General features: G+C 48.8%; 1 protein-coding gene across 21 annotated transcripts in view; it reads right to left on the bottom strand.

Annotated features, from left to right (window-relative positions):
* Positions 1-228: 228 nt before the first annotated feature.
* The window catches only part of KMT2C (lysine methyltransferase 2C), a 222825-nt gene continuing 206248 nt past the window's right edge, over positions 229-16805 (bottom strand). For 20 of the 21 annotated variants that reach the window (XM_088799766.1, XM_088799770.1, XM_088799774.1 and 17 more), the window contains 11 exons: positions 15825-16074; positions 14678-14817; positions 14155-14262; positions 11020-12139; positions 9938-10074; positions 8635-8777; positions 8198-8366; positions 4559-4675; positions 4083-4156; positions 3738-3846; positions 229-2159 (listed from right to left, as the gene is read on the bottom strand). In XM_088799766.1, coding sequence (XP_088655892.1) covers positions 2067-2159; positions 3738-3846; positions 4083-4156; positions 4559-4675; positions 8198-8366; positions 8635-8777; positions 9938-10074; positions 11020-12139; positions 14155-14262; positions 14678-14817; positions 15825-16074 — 2460 coding nt within the window. In that variant the 3' untranslated portion in view covers positions 229-2066. The remainder of the gene's footprint in view (positions 2160-3737; positions 3847-4082; positions 4157-4558; positions 4676-8197; positions 8367-8634; positions 8778-9937; positions 10075-11019; positions 12140-14154; positions 14263-14677; positions 14818-15824; positions 16075-16805) is intronic. The other variant, XM_088799771.1, reaches the window with a different exon arrangement.

Below are 16805 nucleotides of genomic sequence, written 5' to 3'. Positions count from 1 at the left end.
AGTTAAAAAGAAACCAAGTTCCCTTCTTTATTCACCTGCAAGGAAGAATCTCTACTTGCAAGGAGTTAGGAACTTCATCTAAACTTGGAGAACAGACAGGACCCCGCTGGCCCCATCAGGACGCCGTAGTTCGGGAAGGCGGCCCCGACGACGTCGGTGATTTCAAGCAACTGTCAGTTTCAGAGCTGCAGTCAGAACACTGGAGGGGCTGACAGAGACTCAGGCGGCTTTTATAGATGTAAAATATTTTATTTGTAAATGGTGATCTTCTAAATCTGTGTCCACAAATTCCAAAACCCATAACACTCTGTATACTTCAAAAAATTCAATTTCTGCCAACATTAGATACTATTATACAGAACAGAAACCAAAACAAAAACCCGGTAGGACAAATACTGGTAGGATGTCAGAATATGGTACAAGAGAAGAAAAATATTCAAGAAACAAATTTCATACAGCTATTTATCAAGAGAAAAATATATACAATTGATTTCTTCTGTAAGATAAAAATACATCATGCCATATACATTACGAGTCCAGAACTGCGCCACTGAACATACCGACAGCTTACGGCCCACTGGAGCTGTGCACACAACACTTCATTTGATACTCAGCCTGTGAAGTGTCAGTACCAGAATTTTAAGGACAGAATAAAAAGCTAACCTGGTTCAAAATGCTGATTAAGTTTCTACAAGCAAACACAAAACAGTGTTTTTTATTAAAGAAATGTAAACAAACAGTTCATACAAACACATTTTAAAATTACATCTTCCAAAACCCTATTGCCGGAGTCCTGCAGCTTGTAAGCATATCAAGTCTCTCCTTTTTTTTTTTCCTTTTTCAAATTTTTGTGTTAAATAGAAGGCTAGGGAGTTAGATCTGGGTTCCTGCTACATGATCCTAGTATGTTTACATGATTCTTTGTGGCTTGAAACAGAGTTCTAATCAAAACTACTTCTGCTGAAGAAAATTCAGCCTCCATTTAGGTGTGTTTTTAAGCGGTTATTCACAGTTATCACAAATTGTAAGCACAAAAAAACCTGACTGAAGAAGTAGGGGAGGGCAACAGTATAATATGAAAAAATTAGTTTCAGTTACCAAAACAGCTAGAAAAGTTGTCGTCATGGCATACACTCCGTTCTGTCAGAAGTCAGGTGTGTAAAACAACCAAGGACAAGGACGACCGGACTAGTTCCCAAAACCCGCACTCGGCTGACGTTTGGCTGTTCCAGGATCCCCGCGGGCGTGTTCACAGCGGTTACGCTGTGACGTCCCTGCGAACGTTTCACAAGCGCCGAGCTGCTGCAGAGCCGGGGAGCATTTGGTCAATAACTATTTTTATACTGTATTTTTTTCCTCAAAATATTTACATATTTGTACAAAGTAACAGAGTTTGTTAGTTCTGCAGGTACCAGCAGCAGCTTGGCTTTCTTCTAACTTTTATTTAAAAATAGCTTCATTCACTTATTCAATAATAAATACAAAAAGGTTCTCTTATTTTACAGAAATCAAAAACTACAATAAACTGACTCATGGAATCAAGTATTTAAATGTATTTTAGTGCAAGTTATTATCCCTTAGCTCTACCCCTAAGGAAGTCATTTCAGTACATTCCTTGTTCAGTGGTGTCTACTTATTTAAAAAACTTTAAATTAGAGGGCCTGCCCCTGTTTCAGATAAGGCCGTGGCCAGCACTTTGGACATGTCCCTTCCGCTGGTGATCTCAGTCTTACATTCATAGGAAGGCCCCAGCCCGGGGCAGGACAGGCTTCGGCTCCTTCTCCTCAGTGAGACGAAAACAACAAAACAAACCCACCCACAAAAAGAAAACAAGAAAAAGGAAACGAAAGTGCTGGACCATCTGGAATCCTGGTTTAACCTCAAGTCGGCCTCCTGGCGCTGCTCCAACTTAACCTAAAGGACTGAGGAAATCAGAACTCCCAGAAGCTACTTCTCAAAGTCACAAAACGAAAACAAAAATCTCTCTCTGTCTGCAAAATCCAAACGGCACGTTGAATCACTTCTTCCGAGGGACAAGCGCCCGCTGAGACAGCAAGGAATGCATTTCAGTTCATCCACTTCCGGCAGTTGACGGCTCCACAGTGACAGGGAATCTTGTGCTGGTCGTCTTCAAAGTCAAACTTATAGTCGTAGCAGAGCTGCCCGCAAAGACACAGCGTGAGCGGGAGGGGAGGGGGGCGGGGAGGGGAGCAGGTGGGGGGCGGGAGGGGGCAGGAGGGGGGAGGGGGGCAGGAGGGGGCGGGAGGGGAGGGCTGCCCTGCCTCCACAGGCCTCACAGAGCTCATGGGTTCAGGGAGACCTGCGTGCTGGGGCTTCCCAAGGACCCAGGTGGGGCCATGGAGCCCCCGGAGAAGTGGCTGGGTCCCGCTGGGATCCCAGAAGGACAGAGGAAATTGGGAGGCAGGAGTTCCCGGCTCCCCGCCCTGACCCGGCAGGTGGACATGCTCGTGTGGCCTCCTCCTGAGGGGCTGACACAGGCATCGCCTTGCCAGCTAACACCTCCTTCCTCCATCTCCTCCCTTACGAGTGTTTAAAGTCTCTCTAGGGGTTACGGAATTACTAACGCTGCACGCCAACCCTGTTTGCAGGTAGGCGGGAGGCCGCACGGCGCCCCTGGTACCACAGCCTGGGCCCTGGCACTGCCACACAGGCGGGCCCCAGGAGACAGAGTAGGACACCCCTGGAGACTTCCTCTCGACCCTGAAGGAGAGGGCATCACCTCTTAGTAATGACTCGCCACCTGTTAGCTTATTTGCTGAGCTCCTCATGAGGAAATCATTCCCCCTTTTCACATGAAACGCAGCAGAGGCTTGAAGAAGTTAAGCGACCTCCTGAGGAATCGTCAGTGGGGAGGGACAGAGGGCCTCCATGGGTGCGAGGCTAGGACCCCTCAATGCTCACTGGCCCCTGCTGGGCACTCACACACTGTCTCTAATTTACATGTCAAGTTACTTCAAGATGCGCCTTGGGTCAACTCTGGATTTACAAAAAGGAATTCCAAAAGGAAGACCAAAGAAAACAAGCATAAAGCCACAGCTCTGTTCACCAAAGGCTGAGGCTCCAGCCAAGACAACACACTCAGGCCCTCAGCCCTCTAACCAGGGTTTCCTACAGAAACCCCCTGCTCCGCGGGAGCTTCCCAGCAAACTCCGATTCCAGAGCTAGGGCTGCCTCGGTGTGTGCCGCCCACAGTGAAAGACAAAGCTGGGGACGTAAATGAGGCCTTTGAGACAGTTATAACCCTGACAGGTGAAATGCTGGCCCAAGGTCATCTGTGAGACCAAAGAAACGTCAAGTCCAGCGATTAGCAGTTTGAAAACACTAATAGCCAAACTGTTTGACAACTTGTTGAAATGAAAACGCTGTAAGCTTCTGCTTATCCAAAGTGAACACGGGCGGTCTGGAACCACACGGCGTGCCCAGACGTGCTGCCTACAGCCTCATGGTGACCTCACACACAAGCCAGAATGTTCCCGAAACCTCCACAGGCAACAACCAGCAGTGTGCGTGATGGGGGAGTGGAATTCGGAGGACGAAGAGGGAGGGAGAGGAGGTGGCCCACTTCCAGTGCTGCCGGAAGGGAGCTCGGCCGCTGAAACATGGCGGGCCAGGGTGGACCGGCCACGGGGAACTTTCTGGCGATAAGGAACTGGAAAGCCGCCAAGCAAGCTCACCGCACATGCGGACCACGTACACACAGGCTCCCACACTCTTACCTCTTCTCCTTTCTGGATCCTCCGACTGGAGCTGATGATAATTTTGTGTCCTCTCTCAAAAGTCACCACTTCAGCCACACAGTTAGGGGCACAGGAATGGTTGATGTATCTGCAAGGTACCATTTCAGAAAATGGTTTATTGTAAAACAGCCGAAAGAAGCAGCTTTAAAAACTCAGTTCACAGGGCAAAGTTTTTCCTCATTATTACGTTTCTATTTGCCCATTTAGAGAACAGGAACAGATACACAATTTTAAATAAAACTCCTTCGCAATGTATTTGGCCTGAATGCCTCACTTCTGACCCCCCGACAAGAAGCGCTTCCTGGTCAGACTCCCCTCTCTCACCTCGCGGGCCCTCCCGTGAGCGTTGCATCGATCACGTGGTCATTATCCATTCGGAACATGTACACGCCACGGTTCTGAAAGAAAAGTCACGGTTCTGAAAGAACAGTCCCCATTCGTCCCCATGGTCCCTCCGCTGCAGGAAGACCTGGTCGGAGGTGAACTGAAAGGCAGGCACCCTCATCTCACTCGCTGTGGACACGAGCCCAGCCCAGCTGACATTTACACGGTCTGAGCGGAAATCAGCGAACTGGTAGGTCGCCTGTAACGCCTGTTCAGTCACCTACAGTTTCACATCCATGCAAGTACCAACAATCGAAAAGATAAGACTGATGGGAACAACAGGAGAAAAATGCGAGAATATCCAGCCACGGCTTTCGTTCAAACTTGAACCTAGCACGACAGTCAGCCTGGGCCCCGCCTTTCAGGATGTGTGGACAACGTGACACAAGGACAGAGACGATGGCTGCGGCACTTACCTGAGACTCGTAGAGCTTCTCTTTTCTGTTGGCCACTTCATTTCGAATGATGGTCCCAATATATTCAATGACCATGGTGTGCTTCTCGATGTCTCTAGCAGCATAGAGGCCCAGCCCCTACGAAACACAACCACAGCCACCACAGAGTGTGTGTGTGTGTCCATCTCAAGACACGTCATCTCCTTGGACAATAAACCTGCATTCTCTTTCATGCAAAGGTCACACAAAAGCCACACTGAACACTTCACCTAACTGGACTGTGCTATCATGTGAAACTTGGAGACTAGACAACCTTACCACTTAGAGCTACGCCGTCATTGCCTTGTTTCTGCATCTTAGTTACACGCAATTCTTAGGGCCTGGTTATGAAGTAACGTGCTGATTGGCAGGCCACACTTTCTATCACGCTTTCTTCCTTCCACGTAATAAGAACTAAACAGGCTAACGGTTCTGGTATTTACCTTGTCCCACCTCTATTTCTAAAGGACTTGACATGACAGTAAACTGAGTAAGAGAGCAACAGGGCTAAGTGTAAGGGATTATTAAAAATACTATAAACAGTTTCTTATTTGGCTATGAGTTCCTGGGTGCCACGGCAGAAAGGAGAAACAGGAAAAGCTACTTTGCTCTAATTATTGGAAAAGTTGGAAAGAAAGTTTTTGGGAAAGGCAAGTTTTTTCCGTAATATAAAATTCTGAGGCCACTAAAGAAATGTAGCAGAATCAGAACTGGCGAAAACACTTAGAGATTTCTCCCCTCTGGCAGCTCCCACCAGCTGTGCTAATAACCTAATATATCACATACTATGTGCACCATTCACAGTTTTTAGTATTACACATCTGGAAAAACATGCTGAAAAAAATATGGATAATTTCCATGAATATTTGTCTTTTTCTGTCCCCATCTGAGCTTCTGCATTCTCAGCTAAAACTGACCCGAAAGCAGTGGGGAAGGAAGAACGTGTGCCAACCGGGAACCCCCTGCACCCCGAAACAGTCCTCGCCAGGCTCCACCTGGGTGCACCCGGGGTGGGGGTGGGGGGCTAGGTTCGAGATTTCGGTATGCAAAGTAAATTATCTTCTGAAAAAAAGTCTGTGATTTATCTGTTAAATTCCAGACATGACTCAGAGGTGAACAGAACACAAAGAAGGAGTATGTGTGGGGATCACAGTTTGGTGAACCAGACAAAACCAGTGGGAACTAAGAGACCCACGTGTACGTGAGGACATGTGCAGTAAGCAGTGTGGAGGTGCTGAAATCCAGGTCAGCTACCGAGGGGTTATTTACGAAATGCTACTTCAACAACTGGTATTCACTGGAAGAAAATAAAATTGTCTTAAACAAAAATTACAATTTCTGGGGGAAAAAAAAACACAAAAACCTAAGATACTACACGTATAATCTACCATCTTAACCAACACAGAAGCTACAGAAAATTATCTACATTTGACTACATAAAAATTAAAACTTTTGTAAGGAAAAAGATACTGTATCTCCTGGTAGGCAGATGATGTTTTGTAGGGAAAATATCTAACAGAGTGAGTTCTTACAAAGTGAAAAATGGACAAAGGATAGGAATATGCGAATCGCAGAAGAGCAGACCCCTATGGTAAACATGAAAAGTCGCTCCCTCATCAGCAGTTTGAAATTTCAAATGAAGTAACAACATCAGTGTACACTTGGCAGGCTGGCAACAAAACAGAATCTAAAAAGGCAGTAAGTCCACAGCTGGGAGAGCAGGAAGAACAGGCCCCTTGTGCAGGAAGAAACAGGCAATCACAACTTTTTCAAAACACGGGCCGTGCCGATGACATACGTGGAAAGCACCTATACATTGACATGGAATCTTACTTTTGGGAAATAACCCACAGGACTGAAGCTATGGCTCCACGGGGATATTTGTACAAGTGCTGAGAGCGACACTCTGTCAGGGAAAATGTCATCGGTAGTGGAATGGTTTAATTGCAGTTCATCATCATCACGCACCATCACAACAATTAAAGAAATGGACAGGGCTGCCTCCGTTGGTCTAGAGGCAGCACTAGTGAGAAAAGGAAGGTGCAGGAAAATAGTCACACGAGTCCACTTTTGCATATGCTGATGTGCCTGTACTGTTAAGACAGGAGCGCGCTGCCACCTGGGAGGCGGGTGGGCGGGAGGAAGGAAAAAGATGACCCAACAACAGAAGCTCAAAAAAAGATGACAGACTAAACACAGGCAGTTAAGAAACCATCAAAATGACAGTAAGGGAGTAAAACCCAACACTGCAGGGTTTGGTAAAGTGAGCTCTCTGGGAACATTTAAATGAAAAGTAATCGATTTCGCAGGAGAAAGGCGCCACTGCCCAGGAATGGGGGAGAGGCTCCATTCTTGAGGCAAAAGCAGCAAGAAAGACACTGTATTCCAAGTGTGGAAACAAGACACTAGAGGAAAAGACCAAGAGCAGATCGGGCTCTTAGCAGACAGAGCAGAAACCTCAGAGCGAGAACAAGTAAAGCAAAAGAGGACAACTGACGTCAGACGGGATTTCTCTGGGGGGCCCCACCTCAGGGGCTGACTTAGTAGGGCTGGGCCCCCAAACCTGCAGGCCCTAACGAGGCCCAGGGGTGCTGAGGCTGCTCGTCTGGGGTCGACACTGAGCAAGACGCTGATCTCGGGTCCAGTATTCGTCCATAAGCGCCAACAGGAAGAGGAGGAGGAATCACAACAGAATGAATGTAACATTTCTCAGAAGGACAGCCTCATGGCTCCAGGCGGAAAGGGTTCAGAAGTGACGAAAGCGATACATAAAAAAGGCCTTCATGTGGGCTCGTTTTGATAAAACATCAAGAACAAAGAGAAGATCACAAAATCGTTCCAAGAGGGAAAAGGTTCCGGGAAGGAACAGAATGACAGAACGGGAATGAGTACGGACACGAGGTGCAGATCAGATTTATGCTTTGAAGGCACCACAATGGCTTCTGGGTGGGAGGAGACAGGCTGCTGGGCACCAGTGAGATGGTGGGTGTCGCAGAGGAGGCAGAGCCCGAGAGCGGGTCTGAGAGCTTCTCAGAAGTGGGGGGACAACAGAACTCGGTGACAGCCGGAGCTGGGCGCACTGAGGCCCTGCACAGGGGGAGGTGCTGACGTCAGTAAGGGGAGGCGCCTGGAGGCTGATGAGGCCACAGGACTGCAGAGTCTGGCCCAGCGGGAGCCTTCTAATCGCAGGCCGGGCGTCCAGGGGCACGTGCGAAATGCGCTGGGGTCGTCAGGTCGGCAGCTCGGGAAGCATGGACTACACGTGGCTTTGTCTCCAATGTCTCCCATAGTCGAGCACCAGACATACACCACGCTTTCATGAAGAGGCTTCCACAGGTACCCCCCAAATGGGAGCCCCTTCTGAGGGAGACCTCACGGATTCCTCACTTCCCACGGGCCTGAAACAGCTCCCGGGAGCTGCACTCCCACAAGCCCGGCGCGTACAGAGCTGTGCTGCCTGCTGCTGCCCACGAGCGTTCACCAGCACACTCGCGTGGGGCCCGCCAGGGAGGCAGGCCCCGGGCACTGTGCTCCTCGGTCCTCACGGCCAAGGTCTCACGTGCTTCCCAGACCCGATTCTGGTCCCGCAGCCACGCCGCCCCCGCCCCCCGCCGTCCGCACCTGAATCCGAGACCGGGCCAGGTACACATTGGACTTCCACTCCGTCTTCATCTTGCGGTACTGCGACGACTTGGAGTGGACGAACTGCTTGCTGTACGGGGCGTTCAGCTCCCCGGTGACCGTACTCTGGAACGACTTGGAGGTGCTGGTGCTGTTGAGGGTGTGAGGCCTGCAGACGGCGGGCGGCAACGGGAAGGAAGAAAAGGAAAACTGAAGACACCTCTGAATGGGCGCCGCGGCCCCGCGACTGAGGCTCACCGACGAGAAGAACACACATGGAAAGCCGCCTAGCAGGGCCCCACGGCGGTCCTCTGATGCGGCCGGGCAGACACAGCCAGAGACAGCAGGGTTTGTAAGCAGCAGACAAATCAAGCACAAAAAAGCACTAATGCGCCTAGAAACCCTGGGCTGTACTATGTGAAGTTAAAACAAAATACCTTAACACAAACCTCTTGACATGGGCACTCATCTTGGGTTCAGCGCGGGCACAGCCTGTGGGGTTGACAGCCAGCGGGAGCTCCATGAGAGGGTTGCGGCCGTAGCGGAAGGTGTAGTTCTCACACGCCTCAACCCCAGGCAGCTGAGAAAGAGGCAGACAGACCCCGAGTTCACGCATTGGATCAAGATGACACAGGCAGCCGTCCTCTGGCCCAACTCGAGTTTTAGGGAAATAACTTGCTGACATTTCCAAACGGTCAATAAAAGAATGGTCTTTAACTCACATGAACGTAGCAGCCTGCACTCAGATCGTTCAGCTGTGAACAGCAAACGCTCCCTGAAGAAACAGACTGACCCCCAGAACCTCCACACACCACCCCCCATGCAGGCCTGAGGGCTCAGGGGCTGAGGACGCCAGCTTTCCCCAAACTGGCACTGAACTAATTCACAAATCAGTTCGTTCACCTGAGTGAATGCCAATTTTATAGCTTTGCTTGGAATCTGAAACTTTAGTTAAAAAGCATTTATATGGTTTACTGTCTTGGTCATTTCTCACTTCTTTGAATTTGACTATGATGTGATGAAGTCATCACTACAATGTTCTAGTTTAGGTGGTAACTTAAGGTTTACTTGTAAAACAGTTTATGTGTTAAAGTCTTTTCCAGAATAAATTTCTCGTGAACATATTTCTCTATAGACATAACAGATATCATTTAGGCAGGGCTCTCTACCAAAGGAAGCAACTGGGCATATTACTCAGTGGCTTTTGGGGTGTCCTTTGCATCTCCCAAGAAAACCCATCAATAATTTCTCATTTTTGAAAATAACGCCTCATAATTGTGCAAGTTTCCAAAAGTACTGTTTATAGTCTCACCGGGAAATGTGCTTAGAATCTTAAAAGACTACAGAGAGATGTGAGACAAGTTCTGTAATCCAGCTGCCGTCTGGTGACGGCCCCTAGGGTGAGGGTGAGACAGTGGCCAGGGTGGGGCTCACTAACATCCTGGGGTACAGGAGAGAAAGAACGGGGAGAGGAGAGCCCAGCGCTCAGCACGCCCAGGGACCACAGTGTGGGAGCCCTCACCCCCGAGACCTGAGGTGTGTGGGCCACCTCACGGAGCGAACGCTGGCATTTATGAGCGGACCCGGTGAATCACCGCCGCCTCACGGTCCGTGACACAGGAGGAAATCCCCAGGCAATGTCACTGCGCCAAGTGTCATGGACACCGCCGCCGTGTCACGGCGCTCATGCTAGAGGACTGGGAGCAGGAGAGCAAGTGCACGTCTCGCGCAGGCACTCACTGATTCTGCGATCCGAGCCACCGCAGACACCGTTAAGCCGAACAGGTCTTCTCCTTTCAAATACGCCGGGAAAAGCTGGAGCATTTCAGATTTCTTTCTCACACTTGCCACAGGCTCCAAAATTTTATCCCAAACACCTACATATGGACAAAAAAAAGTTTTCCTGACAACCTTACATTTTACTAGAGAGGAAAGCAGGCGGCAGTATTACCACCAAGAGCCCAAGAGTAACCGCTCACAACGGCTGCCCAGGCCCCAAGTAAAGCCCGCGTCCTGCCCTCACAAGTCTGTTATCACTACCTGCTTACCAGCTGGCAATTGTTCCTACAGACTATGAAATTTGGGGGAAAAGGGTATTACATTAAGGCAATTAAACAGTAAAAGTGGAAAAGAAAGTTTAAAGTAACCGAAATTTATGCAAGCAGTTAATTCATTTCGTACTGGCCATGTAACACATTAGAGTTTCAAATGGCCATTTAGCAGTATCTCCAGCAATGTTTCTTACCCCTCAGATTTAAATGAAACTGTGAAACTGGTATTTGCATTGTGATCATCTTTAGAGCATTTTTATACATTTTTTTAAAAAACTGCTAACCTTAAAAATAGAGTTCCCAGTACTTTCTACTCAATAAAGACGACCATGGCGATCTAGACTTAACCCAAGGTCACAACTAAGTGTCTAACTTGTAGCTCTAAATTTGTTCAATATGTAATTCTCCTGAGGTAAGACAACGTACATAATATGCTTTGAAGACAGCCTGCGTTCTCGCTGACACTGGGGGTGCCCAGTGTGAATGACAGGTGACCTTTAGCAACACACTGTTCTCCTACTTATGTTATCAATGTTTGGATATATATTCTGACCTAGAGGAAGTCTAGCAAACATTCAGGAAACTGGACGACAAAGAGAGCAAGGTATGATCATACGAAGAAGCTGGGTTTGCATTTGTAAATGAAAACTCCACATCTGTTGTTATAAAACATGAAACAAACGTGAGAAAAACTTGGAAATACTGACATAAACCACTCAGAGCCTAACAGGAGAAAGACTCGCTGTGCGGAGCATACGAGGTGGCCGTTACCTTTGGGCGACACGTCACTGAGGACGAGATCGTCATGGCCCTGCTCCACAATCCTGATGACGAACACGGGGCGCCCATCTTTCTCCTCGATGGAGCACAGGTAACGACAGCGCCTGTTGGCGTACCGCGTGCTCCAGTACAGCCGGCTGGCCTCGTAGCCCACGGGGAAGAGCGCTTTGGGGGAGTGGAAGGCCTGCATCTGCTGGGGCAGCAGCTGGCCGATCGTGTGGAAGATGAGGCTGCCCACCCGGAAGGTGTGGTCCCGCTCCCCTCGCTGCACGATGCTGGCGATCTGCCGGACCTCGTCCCGCTGCACGTACACCCTCCTGAAGACCGCGAAGTAACTCAGCTCCTGCTCGTGGAGTCCCTTGGGTTTGTGCATGGGACAAAGCATCGTTTTGTCCTTAAAAAACATGCATTGTGCTTTAATGGCGCAGGTAAAGTGGTAAATGTTGGTGCACCGAAACCTGTGACACCCACTGGTGGCGCCCATTTTGTGGCAGAAGACACATTTCATTTGCAGGCCCCGCCTCAGCGCTAGTTCCACATTGATCAAGGCCCCAGCCTGGGTCTCATAGACCTCTGTGGACCACAGAGCACAGTTCAAGTGGACCCACAGGTCGAGGTCGAGGTTGAGCAGCCTCGCCGGTCCATCTGTCAAGCCATCACCTTCCTCGTGACAGAAACAACACTTCCGGTAATCTTTGGGCACAGGATCAGGTTTAAGCGAAGTGCCCAGTTTCTTCAGAAATTCATCGATTTCGTCCTCGCAAGGCGGCTTGAATGTTCCCTTGGGGATCACAATATGGACGCTCCACTTTTTCCATTTCATTCCTCTCCACTTCTTACTTATCGGCCTGCAGTCTTCAAACGCACCATGGACAGTTCTCAGCCGAGGCTTTAGCTTAACTGTGACCTTCAGCTCATCAGGCTTGGCCTCGACTTTGGCTGCTTCAAAGGCAGGAGGGAACGTAATAGGAGGCGACGCTGGGGGGGAGGCTTTCTCCTGGAGCTGTGGGAGGCAGTGCACGTCCAACGTGGAGGTGTTGTTGCTGTACTGGTGAAACGCCTTGGAAGGCGTGTCTTTCACAGGTGACTGTGGCAGCGAAGGAATGGATTCCTGGGCAATAAAAAGAAACGTGAAAAAGAGCAGTATTCCTGAGCTCTAAAGCAATTCTTGTTAAACGCAGCGGCCGAGCACTAGGGTCTAACGGGTGTGGGATGAGTCTGTAAGTGAGCGGTGAGGATTCCCGCCCAGAAGCTGATGGCAAACGCCCAAGGTGTTACGTGGGGGTGGGAGGAGCAGAGAGCCCGGATACAGCCACACAGCTATGGGTGGTTCTTCCCCAGCCTGCCCTACAAGGCCCTAGCTCCACAAAAGCTGTTCTTACACCTGCTGGACACGCCTCTTTCTAACCACAATAAAGCCACAAAAATGAACTGGCTCGTAAGAACTGGCAAGTAAGAACTTCAAAATATCTTCCATGAGCTTATCCTCTCTCTGAAATTCCCGTCTGTTAATCTTAGGCTTAATCAATTGGCATAAATGGGGAAGCTGTTCCTTGTCAACAAACAAAATCAACTTTCCTCTGAGGCCGCCCAGTGCTAAGTCAGCTGCTGAAAGAATCGAGCAGAGAGAGAGGCTCCAGTAGCTTCTCTTTCGGGAAGAGCATCATATACCAATGAACCCCCAACGCACAGGTTCCCCTCTTCTCACGCACCCCCATCCACCTCACAAGAATCCAGAAGCAGACAGGAATCACACACCAACTTAAGAAACAGTCTGGGGAAAAGCCATTCCTTCTCTCATATATGCTGACAAATTCTAAGTTAAAGTCAAACTTATTTATAAGGCATATAGCTTGGATTTCATTAAACTGGGGCCTATGCCTGTTAGAAACACAAGAGCCTCCAGGACATTCTTCCAAGAAAGACACACAAGAGCAATAATCTGGAGGGAGGGATGCCAGGCAGAGTAACTGCTTGAGGAAAAAACTTCCTTCAATGCAAAGGATTAAAAATATATCATCTGCCATACACGGGGCCAACAGACACACGAAAAGGTGCTCACTGTCACTAACCATCAGGGAAATGCACATGGAAACCACAGTGAGCCATCACCTCACACCTGTCAGAACGGCTGTCATTGGTAAATCCACAGATGACTGGATAAAGAAGTGGTACATGTATACAAGGCAATATTACTCAGCCATTCAAAAAAGGAATGAAATCTTGCCATTTGCAACATGGATGGACCGAGAGGGTATTATGCTAAGTGAAATAAGAGGGAGAAAGACAGACACCATATGATCTCACTTATATGTGGAATCTAAAAAACAAAATCACAAAACAGGAACAACCTTACATATATAGAGAACAAACTGATGGTCACCAGATGGGAAGGGGGGATTGGGGAAATGGGCAAAAAAAGTAAACAGGATTTAAGAAATACAAATTGTCAGTTATAAAAATAGTCCCGGGATGTGAAGTATAGGACAGGGAATATAGTCAATAATATTGTAACAACCATGTATACTGCCAGGTGGGACCAGACTCATTGGGGGGTCACTTTGTAAGTTATATAAATGTCTAATCACTACGCTGTACACCGGACAGTAATATAACATTGTATGTCAAACTGTAGTTGAAAAATAAATTTTATAAAATAACGAAACAAATAAAACCAGACAGTTTTCTAGAAAAACAAACATCTGCATCAATACACACCTGGACACACTTAAATTACACAAAACCAAGTAAAGCGGATAATTTCCATCATGGCATGAACAAAATAACTTCTCCCCAGAATACATGAATAGACTTAAGTTGGGTTTGTGAACAGGTTTCCCCATTGGGATAACATCAATAAAAGCAATATTTTATAGTTGTCATTAATATATTTGCAACTAAAATTAAAGATTTCCGTATTCATGTTTCATTCAATTCTGAACTTTTAAGATACACTGCAAGTCTGTCCACTCATCAAATAAGGTATTCAGTTTGAAACGGCCACATGGGTCGAGGGCTGTGAGAACCGCTGTGACTCCCCAGCAGAGCTCCAGGCGTACCCCAGGACACAGGTCACTCCGCGTCTGCTGCTAACGGCCACTGTCCTAACAGTGACAATCAAGTTACCTTGATTTCTGAGTGTTTTCCTTGTGCAGTCGATGAGTAAAGAACGAAGCAGTTATTGCTACAAAAGACACTATCCTTCTCCACTCTATTGGCGCTTTCTCGGAAATCCTGAAAAGCAAAGAGAGAAATGTGTCGGAATCACAACAGGCCAAAAGTTAGTAAAAAGATCTCTACATTGTTGGTTTTTATCTTGTGTTAAAGTGAAAGTAGCTTCCTGTCTTAAAAGTAAAAAGGTAACCCATGTCCATGTGCAGCACATAATACCTTAGCCACAAAGAAATGAATTTACAGAACAGACTGCATCATCCACATTCCACTCGACTGAGAAACCCACGTCCTCCTAATACCCAGTTCACGTCTGCTGTTGCTGTTTGATTTCAATCAAGCTCAAGCACGTCAAATGCGTGCTGGTGTTTCTCCCACGCACACGTGTCCCCAGAAACGGGCCCTTCAGGTGTCAGAGCACAGCAGTGTCCAGGACACTCGCAATGCACGTGGGGTCGGAGAAGAAAGACGGAAGTACCTTGCTCACGCAGGCGAGCTCTCTGCCCGATTTCCGCACGCCGCTTCCAAGAATAACCACTTTGCAGTGACAACACCACTGTGTTCGGAGCGCCGTGCTTTCTGCAACAGCGTGGCCAGCATCCTTGTATCCAGAAAGACCTGAAGGCAAAAGGCTCATCAGTGATTCAAACTGGCCAGTAACACCAGGCGCTGATGGTGTAAAACTGCTCAGTCAGCTTCTTATAACGTGGCTCATTACCTGACCTTATGCTATTCTTTGTTAATTAACAGACGTCTTATCTGCTAAGCAATGCTTACGTGCATGGCCACCAGGGTACAAATAAAGGCATACGCCTTTCGGAAACAGCTGGGAGCGTGGAAGAAACCCAAGCACCATGGTGGGTTAGTGTCCAGTCTAAGTGCCGAGACGGTCGGGGAAGATACCATTTTTGCTTGAGGGTGAAGGCGATACAAAAATGTTTGTGAAAGACGAAGATGTATGTGTGTATGAGTCTTAAGTAAACATGATTTGGAAAGTTCCAGAGCCAAGACACCAATGTGAGCCCCCAGGGGTACCCAAGTTCTAGGCCCACGGAGGGGGCACTGCTCACGTAGGGCGTGAGGCAAAACGAGTGTGACAGCAGCAGCTGGGGGCTGAGTTCCAAGTCCGACACAGGCAACTGCCAGTAAGAGTTCAGAGTTGAGGGCGGAGAAGCTGCTGCTTCTCGCAGGAGCGTCAGGAGAGACAGGTGGGGGCGGAGGTGGGAGAGCAGGTCTGGGGAAGGCATGGGCACATCCAAGGGAGCAGAAGGGCCCTGGGGGGACAGTGCAGAGGCAAAACAAGGGGAACGTGATGGAGGAGGGCGCAGAAGGAAAGAACACAGGTGAAGCTGCCAGCTTTCTCTGCAGCGTGTGAAGCAAGCAGCAGTGGGACGGGAGGTTTGGGGGTGCAGGCTGAGCCTGTTCAGGGGGCAAATACTTCCTGGTTCACATTATCACATCCACCCAGATCCCACTACAGAAGACAGAACACCCCCAGAGATGAAGTTACCAAAGTCCATACACCGTGTTGCCTGTTAGTCATTAACAATTAAAGTGAGATTTTACAGAGAACACGCGTGACTTGATCAAGGAGGAATTTGGGGTTAAAGTGTCAACAAGCTCACCATTGCTTGTCGGAGGAAATGGTATGTTAGGCGGCTTCAGCCGGTAAGAAGTGGCCAGTCTGGGCGGGTTTGCAGATCCCGGGGGTGGCCCGCGAAGAAATAAATGCTGCCGATACTCCAAAGCTGGGTTTCCCCTGTGGCCGCTGAGCAGCCCCGCGGACGGCACCTCTGGGGCACTGCTCACCTCATAGCTGTTGGGAATCCGCACGTGAAGCAGGTCAGAGAACGCAGCCACGACGCTGCTGATGTCCTGCAACACACAGGGAGCACAGTTACCCCCATGGGCAGCGGGGCCTCATGCACTGCAGCAAGGCGAGCGACTGTTAAGACCTGAGTCTCAGGAAAACTTGTGTTTTAATGGACCCATGTCCAAATAAAGCTTCCATACACAGAGCCTCATGCAGGGGTTCCAATGCCACTGTCTGTCTGAGATAGCACTGAGCTGCTGTAGGTAACGGGGGATCCGCCAGCGGGGAGGACATGGCCGCAGGACTGAGCTAAACCTCGTCCGCTTGCACAGCTGCTCAGGAGCGCCGTGCACCTGGGCTCCGTAAGCTCCGGACAGGAGCCCGCCGCAGTCGCCGAGGGCGCAGCGTCACCCCACAGCTGTGCTGGTGACGACCCAAACGTCATACCGTTGGGCTAGCTTGGTTGCCAGTGAAATGTCTTCAGGGAATCAGGAGTGTACAAACCTCCTCAGCAGCTACTAGTGTCTCTCAGAAGCAGCTGCTACCTGAACATTTATATTGCTTCCGTAAAGCTCATGTTGTTGAAAGCGGTTTTCTACTGCTTCATTTTCTATGTAGTTATCACAAGGGTGCCCGCTAAGGAGCCGTCTAAATCATACGTCCTTTCATTAAGAAGTGAGAACTTGAACTTCATTTTGCCCTTTTGCCTTGAGTTAACGTTTGCTGACAGTACTCAAAAGCCCTAATCCCACCCCTAGCTTTCACCTTTAATCCTCAATGACTGCTGTGTACG

This window comes from Rhinolophus sinicus, chromosome 8 (assembly GCF_057876585.1).
Source record: "Rhinolophus sinicus isolate RSI-liver-muscle chromosome 8, RSI-T2T, whole genome shotgun sequence".
NCBI lineage: Eukaryota > Metazoa > Chordata > Mammalia > Chiroptera > Rhinolophidae > Rhinolophus > Rhinolophus sinicus.
Note: the sequence above shows the minus strand (reverse complement) of the source record. Positions and strands in the feature narration are given on the sequence as shown.